The sequence below is a fragment of the Hipposideros armiger genome, unplaced genomic scaffold (assembly GCF_001890085.2).
Source record: "Hipposideros armiger isolate ML-2016 unplaced genomic scaffold, ASM189008v1 scaffold_209, whole genome shotgun sequence".
In the NCBI taxonomy this organism is placed as follows: domain Eukaryota; kingdom Metazoa; phylum Chordata; class Mammalia; order Chiroptera; family Hipposideridae; genus Hipposideros; species Hipposideros armiger.
In genome coordinates, this window is record NW_017731559.1 from 2,854,184 (window position 1) to 2,865,007 (window position 10,824).

Here is a 10,824-nt window from a genome sequence, read left to right on the forward strand (position 1 = left end):
GGAACAGACAGGTAGACAAATTGCTGTTTTGTTCTTCAGTCTAGTTGTGGAGGACATTGCTTTACTGGCCCATGTTGGCACCATCATTGCGCTCTTCCCGGGTGAGGCAGATCGGTCGCTGGTCGTTGGTCGGCCGCTCACAGTGGCTCCCGGTAGCTCACACCGGCTGCCAGCCACTCACGCTGGCTGCCAGCCACTCACGTAATTCACAGCAGCCCACTGCAGCCCTGCTGCAGCCTACGCCATTGCCGGTGACCCACAGCAGCCCAGCTCCAGGTCGAGCCGCCGTTCACCATCTTAGTTATAGAGGGCAAGTGTCACTGGCCCTCAATGTGGGATCCGAACCGCAGCCCTGCTGCTCAGAGCTGGTGCTCCCAAGCGAGCTCCTAACCAGCTGAGCCACTTGGCCGGCCCTGCACATTACGCTTTTAAGTTTATTTCTTGAGACAGCTCCATTTTAGTGCGTAAAGATCTTCCTTACTCTTTATTCTGCTGTATAATATTTCCTAGCATAATTTAACCAATCTCCCATTAATGGATACTTTTATAATTTTTAAAATTATAAAATACTACAAAGAGTAACTTGATATTTTTAATGTGTAAAATGCGTACTTGTAGAATCAATTCTTACAAGTAGAATCACTGAATCAAACAGTATGTGCATTTGTGGGCCAGCCAAGTGGCGCGTTGGTTAAGAGTTGGCTTGGGAGCTCCAGTTCTGAGCAGCAGGGCTGCTGGTTTGGATCCCACATGGGCTAGCAACACTGCGCCCTCTACAGCTAAGATGGTGAACAACAGCTTGACCTGGAGCTGGGCTGCTGTGAGTCGCCGGCAATGGCATAGGCTGCAGTGAGGCTGCAGTGGACTGCCATGAGATACCATGGCTGGCAGCCAGTGTGAGCTGCTGGCAGACAGCGTGAGCTGACAAGAGCTGCCATGATTGACTGTCCAATGGCCAGCAAGCAACTGCTTCACCCGGGAAGAGCGCAATGATAATACCAACATGGGCCAGTGAAGCAACGTCCTCCACAACTAGACTGAAGAACAAAAAGGGACAGCAACTTGTCTGTTCCCCTTCCCCGATTCCCCAACGCTGTTCCCCTACCCCAATTCCCCAATAATATCTTTAAAAAAAATAAAATAAAAGTATGTGCATTTTTAATTTTGATAGATTCTCCTAATTGGCCTCCAAAGAGGCTATATTATTTTTCATTCCTTTATTCATTCAACAAAATATTTACTGAGACCTACTGTTGTACCAGGCATTATTTTAGGTACTATGGATACATCAGTGAACAAAAGAGATAAAAAATCCCCGCTTTCCTGGAACTTATATTCTAGTAACCAATTGACACTTCCACCAACATAGTAGTTTCCCTATATTATCACCCACACCGGGTTTTATCGAACTCTTAGATCTTTGCCAATCCGTTAGATAGAAAGATTGATGTGAGATGCATTCCACTAATTAGGAGTGAGGCTCAGCATTTTCCATATACAATTAAAAGCCATTTGTAGCAATTCTTTTGTCAACTTTCACATGGCTTTGTCCAGTCTCCTTTTGGGTTGTTGATGTTTTCTTTTTTCACAAGAGCTTTTTATATATTAAGGAAATGCTGTTATGTATATTAATTTTTCTCCAGTTTGTTTTTATTTTTTTCTAACTTTATGATGTTTTTTTCTCCACGCAGGAAATCAAAATTCTTATGTAGTCAAATTCATCAGTGTTCCTTTTGTGGCTTTTGGGTTTTGTGTCTTATTTAGAAATGCCTTCTTCATTTAAAAAATTACTTAAAAAAATTCTTCCTGCATTTTCTTCTAGTTCTTTAATAGTTTCCCTTCTCATATTTCAATCTTTAATCCATCTGGAATTTATTTTGGTGGAGGAATAAGGTAGAGATCAAATTTAATTCTGATGGCTGTGACTAGCCAGTTGGTGACACCATCTTTTCCCCATCAGTTCGAAGTGGCATTTTATTATATGAAGCGCAGTAAAATTTAAATACAGATCACAACTTCTCCCCTCCGACTGGGAGAGAAGAATATCTATTTGGCCTCTTCATTAGGATGGAGAAAAACCTGTTGAGCTGCCTGCAATTAGGCTTCAGATGCCAAAGTTGTCACATGAATCATTATACCATCATACCTAGTACAATCTGTTTCATGGTACTACCGGAATCAGCAAAGAGCAAACCAAGTACTCTTTTTACCATGAAAGTGTCTGAATTCTTAACCAATTGAATTGGTTTAGAAGAAAAAAAAAAATCCATCAACTTTCTTTCTCTCTATCTCGCACAGTATCTCTTTCCCATTAGAAATGTTCTTAACCTGAGATCCACGGACTCCATAGGGGTCCTACTGATGAGCTTCCAGGAACTCCTTGAAGATGAACAGCATCTTAAATGGATATGCACAACTGCATTATTCTTGGGAAATGTCCTTAGTTTTTGACACATTCCCAAAGTGCAACCTAAAAACAGCTAATACCGTCCACTTCTTTTAAATCCAGAAAAAAACCAAAACCAAAGGCGATATTATATTTGGGCTTAAGAGTCAGGAAACTAATAAGACTGCTCAATTTATGAAACCTTCATAATGGCCACCTGACTGTTAATGAGAGAATCAAGACTACCTTATTTAATTGGAAAAGCAAAAGCTTCTCTTACTTACCATCATAGCCTCCTAACACAAGCCACGGGAACACGGGTCCACCAAACGTTCCCAGACAAGGATCGTGGAGCAAGCTTGTATCATTCAGAGAGGCAGGAGCCCTGCCAAGAAGTTTAGAAAACATTCCCCAGTTAGAGCAGGCCTCAAGACATCACGGAGACCTAAACATTTATACAACCACCAGTTAATCAGGCTGCTCTATTTTTCATTCCTTTATTCAATAAAATATTTACACATTCTAAACACAATGTGGGCCCTGAGATCCCCTAGGTGAACACAGTTTAGTACTTGCCTTTGGGAGCTCAGCATCACTGAGCGAGAAGCCGACAAATGCAGCACGATGGGATGCACAGGACACGGTACCTGGGGCACAGGGGACGGGACAACTAACACAGGAGAAAACTGTCACCTAAGAGAGACCTGTACAGAACCAGGGCTCTAAGGCTGAGGGACAATTCACTCGGGAGGGAGGAAGTGAGGGTGTTCCACGCAACTACAACTGTGGAGGGAGAAGCAAAAGCACGAACAGGTACGTGCGAGAGGGGAGAGAGGGTGGTGGTCTGAGGAACAGGAAGTCCTGTCGACAGCATGGGGCACCCACAAGAGGGGGACTTCTGAGGGAGGGGATGGGGCCGGAAAGGGTGACAGGTGATAAAAGACAGGGTGAAGTGCCACGCTAAGTAGTTTGAATTTTTATCCTGTAGGCACTGGGGGGCAATCAGACATTTGGGAAAACGAGGTCAGGAGCTGCTTCACAAAGCTACTTCGGGTGGCAAAGCAGACGCAGGTCTGCAGGTGGGAGAGAAAGGGGAGCTGGAGACAGGTCAGCAGGTCTGTGCAACGGCCCAGCGGGGACAACCAGCAGTGCCGTGAGGGCAGTGGAGAGGGACCCAGCATTTCAGGACAGATCGTAAGCCAGACCCTGCTGGGCGCTTAGGGAGGTTCTCGAATATGATCTGAACTACCGCCCTTTAGAGCCGAGGGATGCTGGGATCAGGCCCCAGAGGTCAGGTCACCTGCTTGGGACAGAGGCTGCAGGGCTGCAGCCAGAGGCTGGTCCCGTCATCCCTCGCATGGGACTCTGCCACCACATCACGGGTTTGCAAGCTCATCCAGAGGTTAAAATCCACAAAACTTCCACGAGGAAGAATTCTGGGCGACAGCCTGAAGTCTTAGTAACTGGCAGGTGTTGGAGCCGATACGTGACACAGGGGCATGGGGAAAGAAGCGGACCTGGGCAGGCCAGGTGTGCCATTCCGACAGGCCCTCCAGGGAAAAAAGCCTAGGGAAAGCTGGCGGGCGAGGAGCGGGGGGAGCGCTGGAGACACACAAGCATAACCACACATAAGCACGGATCCCTGCCGCACAGGACAGCTGCTGACAGCACGTTTCCACACCTATCTGAGCCGCGCCCCACTCAGGTAAAACACGTCTCACTCATCTCCCCACCACAAAGTGCTGTTAACTTTTATTTTGTACAACAAAAAGTAAATAGTTTTTTCGTTAAATAAAAAAATTATACACTATTAAATTTTTTTTTTTTTCAAACTGTCATGGTCCCCTGTATCATCTCCCGTGTGGGGAATGCCGGTTCAGGGTATATGGGCATACAATTACTGTTTTACGGGTCGAGCTCATGTGTTTAGAGGTGACCTCCTTGAAATAGAGTAAACACAGCCCGACCACCTAAAGTGTCATATTCTAGTAACAAAAACAGGCAGAACTTAAGGTCACCAAACCAGACCAGAAGTCAGTGTGCTTGACTGTTGAGGTGTGGTTAGTTGAGTAGTGCACTCAAAGGTGACAGGGAATAATTTTCCATGATGAAGAAACAGCCATGGTGGTTGTTTGGCTGAACAATGGTCTCCAGACCAGGTCAGGCCAAAGGGCAGGGCATTCAGGGATGGCAGGTCCATCCAGCGTGAGCTGCTCTTCCTGCTGCAGGGACAAGTCTAAAGATCACCTCACAGCTGAGCAAGCACAGCTTCTCTGTGACTAATTTGATTATAAACACACTCTGCCCAGCTGGATGTCTCTCTTTCGGGAAGCAGCTCCTGTGGCCCCAGTCTAAACCTGCACACCAATCTAGCCCCCACTCCTCAAGGGGACACTGCATGTTTTAAAAACAATTCCATGTCATGATGTAAATTTGTATTTTAAAGGCAAGAAAAAACACTACAGGTATTTATTTTTATAAAAAGCCAGCTCAAAAAAAAACTTAGGGGGTGGTGTGGTAGATGCAACTACATGGTATCAATCCAGGCATGAGTTAAAGGCTGAGAGACACCCGCTGTTCCTTGATTATGTACCATGAACGCTCTACCCCAGGGCCTTTGCACTTGCTACTCTTTTACTTGGAACACTTTTCCCTCCAATATTCACAGGCCCCCTCCTTTCCATTCCCTTTGAGCAGGTCTCCACTCCATCTAAACCAGTATACCCCACTTCCCTCTATCTTCTTGTCCAACTTTATTTTCTCCTCTGCACCCATCCCTACTGGCATTAGAGCACGTATCTATTCATCTGTTTCCCTCCTTTAGAACATAAGCTTCGCAGGGAAGGGCCCTGCTGTTTGCTCACTGCGGGGTCTCTAGTGCTTACAACAGTGTGTAGCAACAGCCAGTGCTCAAATATTGGTGGGATGTGAGTGACTATCCTGCCACGTACCGTACACAGTACAGAAAGTGCGTGTGATAATCCGCATACACATAGAAGTCGTCCCCAATTGTGTGGTTCAGCATGGAATGACTGTTCTGGAAGTAATTCAACACACTCATAATGGTGCAGTTGTTGTTATATGGTGAGAGAGGGGCCAAGCAGATGTCTTGAAGTGTCACAGTCTCATTGTTGTAAGACGCAGTAATGTTTTCGATGGCTGTTTGTAAGTCAAGAACCTGAAAGAAGATTTGAAAGATAAAAAAGTCCAGAAATGTATCAGATTTCTCTCAGATTCTGACTAACCATTATTGCCTTGAGGAGTCAGAAGATAAAGAGTATCTGGGGGGAAATCCTTCCTAAGGCAAAGGAGAGGACTAAGGCACACTGTGGTAAAGGATCTGGTGACACAAAAGGCCCAGTCTCAGGCAACAGCAAGCTGTAATGGAGGCCCTGCTTCGAGGCATCCAGAGAAGCAGGAAGGTGACACCAATACCAGGCCAGATCTCAGGGCAGGACACACGAACATGTCCCCTCCCACCCTTCTCCAGCAGTGACCAGCAGGGCCACAGAGGGGAAACGGGGGCCATTTCCCTGGTCTTCCTGACACTACCCCTCACAAACATCATACCACCTGCTGCCTTGCTTTGTACTATGGTTACTTATGTATATTCTTGTATTTTCTGACAAAGCGTATGCTCCTGGAGGTAAATAACTGCTGTGCGGCTTCTCCAACAAGTTGGGGAAAAGTTACAGTCATTGGTGGAGAAAAGATTCTATCAAAATCGTGGGACCACTTTGGTGTTTTTCAAGATATCAGACTTTCTGTAGGCAAGAGCCACGTTTAAAGGAAAAACCACACGGTTGTGCAACCATTCATTAAAAAAGAAGTGGGATGCAGTTTATTCACACATACAGCTCTCCAGGGCAAGTGCAACTGGGGAGAACAGCGCGGTTTAAGGGCCTTTGTAAGAGAACAGGACGATCTCATCCCGAATGCGTCTCTTACCAAATGCAGCCAGTGAAAACTTCACTTCGGCAGGGAGGATCAGCAATGACACAGTAGCACCTTCCTAGGTGCCCAGGACAACACACAAAGCTTCAGTACTTTGGGTTCTAGCATATTACTTTTCAGTTACCAAGGGGAAAAAAATTCGTAAGTTCCTAAGGTGAATTGTAAATATATCCTGCTTCAATAGAGAAACACGCATCTCAATTTCAAGAAGCAAGACCTGCTGTATGAAGTGAACACACAAGTGGCCTCCAGGAAATTTTTCATTCACACCTATCATTCACTTTCTTGAAAATTCACTTTACTTTTACCATTAAGAGTTTCAAAATATATATGACATTCAGCCCCAACCCTGCATCTGGTAGAACTGGTCAATACAGAAAAGCCAGCAAACCACCATGTTCCCCAGAATTGGTTTCTGTAAAGAGCAGATTACCTGGTGCAAAATCTCTATGTTAAGCGGAGGTCCAAAGGGCACGTCGGACCCTGCGGGGTACGGCTGGTACGTATGTATGTCGGTGTGGGGGGCGCGGATGATGAGCTGCTCTGTGCGGAAAAAAGGCCCAAAGTGGGTGTCAAAGTACTCTTTTTCCAGGCGTGCCTGGCTGCTGGGGGCTGACCAGAGGTCAACTGGATTGGTTGTGACCCGGACAAACACCAGGCCTGAAGAACATGCGGCAATGAAGGCCAGGGAGAAGAAAACGATGCAGCCGGGGTTTCGGACACAGAAGGCGCCCCACTGTGCGAAGAGCTGCCTCAGATAGCCCTCAAATGCTGCACCAAGGGAGTCGCAGCAGGATTTCCCCCCTAGAAGAAAGGGAGAGAGGGTGGAGGTTAGGAGCAGAGCCATTCCTGAAAGTCGCAACAGGGAAAGCATCAGCACTACTGCACATGGCAGGAGTCCCACCTGCACTGGGGATGTGCACAAGACCTCCCCTCCCCTCGGCTACTCTATTGCATGCCCTCCATGACCACCATGCCCACCCCACGAAGGACTGATGCTCACACACAAGCCTACGAAAGGCAAAGTTCTCTGAGCTCTGTCCAAAGCAGTTCTCATCAACCTTTCCTGCTGCTCCTGCAATCAGCCAAGCTACTGTTAGGGCTTCCACAGCTCTTAACCCAGTCCATTATTATTCTATTGCTATTGTGAATTCCTTGGTTCTGATTTGCCACCCAGACTAGACTGTTAGTACCACAAAAGCAAAGACCCATTTCTCTTAATCACAGCTGTGTCCTCAGAACAGGCGCATACACGCTTGTTGAGGAAATGAACACTCATGCCGACATAATCCTAATCTTTTTATTTAAGTACAAATATGCCTACCTTCGTCTCTGGCATTTACCAAGAAAGGGATATTGCTATCAATAGGGGTGTATTCGGAGACAAAATACTGCTTTCTGAAAAATAAAAGCATGTAAGTAGTGTCAGTGTACTTCAACGTAAGGAGGCTGCTCTTTTGCTCTTAAATCCCATTAAAAGCTTACTTCTTCATCCTTTCTCCCTCCCTAATTGTCACCTTTCTCCTAAATTCCCTTGCTCTAGATCCCTCTGTTCACCAGTCTCAGAACAAAATTCAAGAAGGTATTAAAAAAACAAAAAAAGAATAATTTCACCTTGTAGCCCTCATTTATATTTAAAACTTGTAGGTCTTTTAAAAACACAGTCAACACTGTACTGTAGTAGCAGTGAGCATACCCAGTGCCTCGATCTTGGTTTTTAAACACCATTCTAAAATAAAAGGAACCAGGGCTCCTTGCAGAAGAGGCTGATTCCAAGATTGGGACAGGGAAAATACAAGACGAGTCTAGAACATCTTGTGATTCCAGAAAATAAGAACAGGTTTGATAAGCAGAGGGTGGGGGGTGGGGGGATGTTAAAAAACAAACAAACAACAACAACAAAAAAAAAACAAAGGAGCCAACCAGAAGTTGCTCTCAGTGGTCAAAACTGGAAGAATCTGAGCAAGAAAATAAATAATAATATAAACCACAGTTTTTTTTAAGAAGTCCATGACGTATATAATTGAATAAATAAGTAAGTGGGGAAGAAGGGATAGCTCTCTGTACTGAATAAGTAAATATAGTAGAAAGAATGGGGGAAATGCAAAATCACCATGAGGAAAACACCACAGCAGTAAGAGCTGCAGACAAGACCCACTGATGGATGCTAAAATTAGTAGGTGACAGCTTGAGGAAAAACAAGATGTCAGCATAGTCTCAACACATCTCCCCTAAAATATTTATCAACTACAAAGAGAGAAATAATAACTTTACGGTGGATAAACCTGGAAGACACCACCTTAACCAAGTGATCAAGGTTATCATCATCATAATTGAGACATACTGACATCATGTGCCCCCTGATAGGGTGTACTGAGAAAGATGCAACATCACTTCTATGATATTCTTGACAAAAAAACATAACCTCAATCACATCATGAGAAAATAGATAAAGATGAATCGAGGGACATTCTACAAAATAACTGACCAGTGCTCATCAAAAGTGTCAAGGCCATAAAAGAAATGGAAAGATGGAGGAACTGTCTGTCACAGATTAGAGGAGACTAATAAAACACAAAAAGTAAAAGCAATATGGGACCCTGAAACAGAAAAAGGGCATTAGGTAAAAAAAAAACAAACGTGAAACTTGAAGTCTGTGCTTTAGCTAATAATATATCACTGTTATTTTCATGGTTTTGATAATTATATAGTATGGGTGATGTAAGTTGTAACATTAAGGGAAGCTGGGTAAAGGAGATTTTACACACACACACACACACACACACACACGCGCGCGCGCACACGCACGCACACACACACTAGTATTTCTGCATCTTTTTGGTAAGTCTAAAATTATTTTTTAAAGTTTTAAAAAATGTGTCCTAAATCAAGATGCAAATATCTAAAGGGACTGCAGTGTTGCATTTAAATAGATTTGAATCAGGGTTGGCTCCTAATACTTTCTGTTAAAGAATGGGTGGTTTATTTGAAACAATATGGATGGACCTAGAGAACATCATGCTAAGTGAAATAAATCAGATGGAGAAAGACAAATACCATATGATCTCACTTATATGTGGAATCTAAAGAAATGAATAAATGAGCAAACTAATCAGAAACAGTCTCAGAGATACAGAGAAATAACTGAGGGTTGCTAGATGGGAGGGGGGTAGGGATGAGGGAGAAAGGGAGGGGATTATAAAACACAAATTGGTCATCACAATATTGCCACAGGAATATGAAAGACAATTTGGGAAATATAATCAATAATGTAAAGATTTTGTAGGGTGTCAGATGGGCACTTGTCTTATTAGAGAGTCCATTTCATGGATGGGATAGATGCCTGACCACTGCGCTGTACACTTGAAGCTGAAGCTGAATAATATTGAATGTCAACTGTAATTTTATATATATATATATATAGTCGCAGGATATGAAGTACAGCATAGGGAATAGAGTCAATGGAACTGTAACAGCTTTATATGATGTCAGAGGGGTAACAGATTGGGGGAGAAGGGTTATCACTTTGTGAGGGTTGTAAATATTCAACTATTACATTGTTTTGTATGCCTGAAACTAATGAGAAAAAAATGGGTGGTTACTGCACGATGCTTTACTTCACATATCATTTTGAATAAATCAATGAAACCAAATTCAAACGTTTAAATGTCTAAGCATTTAGACAGGCCTTTGATTGTTTACTAGTTGCAGGACATAAGCAACTCATGGAATGGTTTTCATGCAGATTATTTGTTTCCTGTTCTAATAAACCAAGGTCAGCCAAGTGAAAGCTGGAAGTGCACCTTGGGTAAATAAATCTGCTCTTCCTTCTCTGAAGGACAAGCAAAACGGCCTACCTGTAGCACCACACGGCAAACAGAGCTCCAAAAAACACGAACAAAAATGCCATGTAGGTGGCCCACATGATGACATACATGGCGTCCAGGCCTAGGATTCTCCAGGGAACAGGAGGGGGCGGCGGCTGGGGCTTGGGACCACAAACAGCTGAGCAATCCTGGCAGCTGCACGGCCCCATGACCCCGTCCGCAGACTCGTTACAGCCCTTGGTGGCATTGTTCATGGGCTCCATCCCATGTGCTGGGAGATCTGCAGCGAAGATTGTGTTGAGGGAATATCACAATTAAAAAAACACTACAAAGTTTGTGTTAAATTATATTTAAATCCAATAATAGGCACACTGAAATATATAACACAACCGGAAGAATAAAAACACTGGAGGACACTGGAGGTTTCTGCTTGATCAAATTATGTTTTGCTGCTTGCTTACTAAAATTTTAAGTTACCTCAACAACTAAGCAGAAAGAGGACTTGCCCCTGAGATTTGAGTATATCACACTCCAAGGTAAAGCTTCAGTCATGTCTCATCTCCACTGAGGAGCTGGTCTAATACTATTGCTGGTCTAATACTATTCAGGCCTATTCCTGAAAAGGCCTTTATAAAAGTTTTTGGCCTTTTTTCTTTT

The 10,824-nt window shown here is 44.0% G+C and overlaps 1 protein-coding gene across 1 annotated transcript in view; it reads right to left on the bottom strand.

The window, feature by feature from the left end:
• Positions 1 to 10,824, bottom strand: part of NPC1 (NPC intracellular cholesterol transporter 1) — a 43,587-nt gene that overhangs the window by 16,526 nt on the left and 16,237 nt on the right. Inside the window, exons 5-9 of the mRNA XM_019653857.1 lie at positions 10,198 to 10,470; positions 7,665 to 7,738; positions 6,774 to 7,144; positions 5,338 to 5,564; positions 2,671 to 2,771 (exon numbers count right to left, since the gene is read on the bottom strand). Of these exons, the coding sequence (XP_019509402.1) occupies positions 2,671 to 2,771; positions 5,338 to 5,564; positions 6,774 to 7,144; positions 7,665 to 7,738; positions 10,198 to 10,470 (1,046 nt within the window). The remainder of the gene's footprint in view (positions 1 to 2,670; positions 2,772 to 5,337; positions 5,565 to 6,773; positions 7,145 to 7,664; positions 7,739 to 10,197; positions 10,471 to 10,824) is intronic.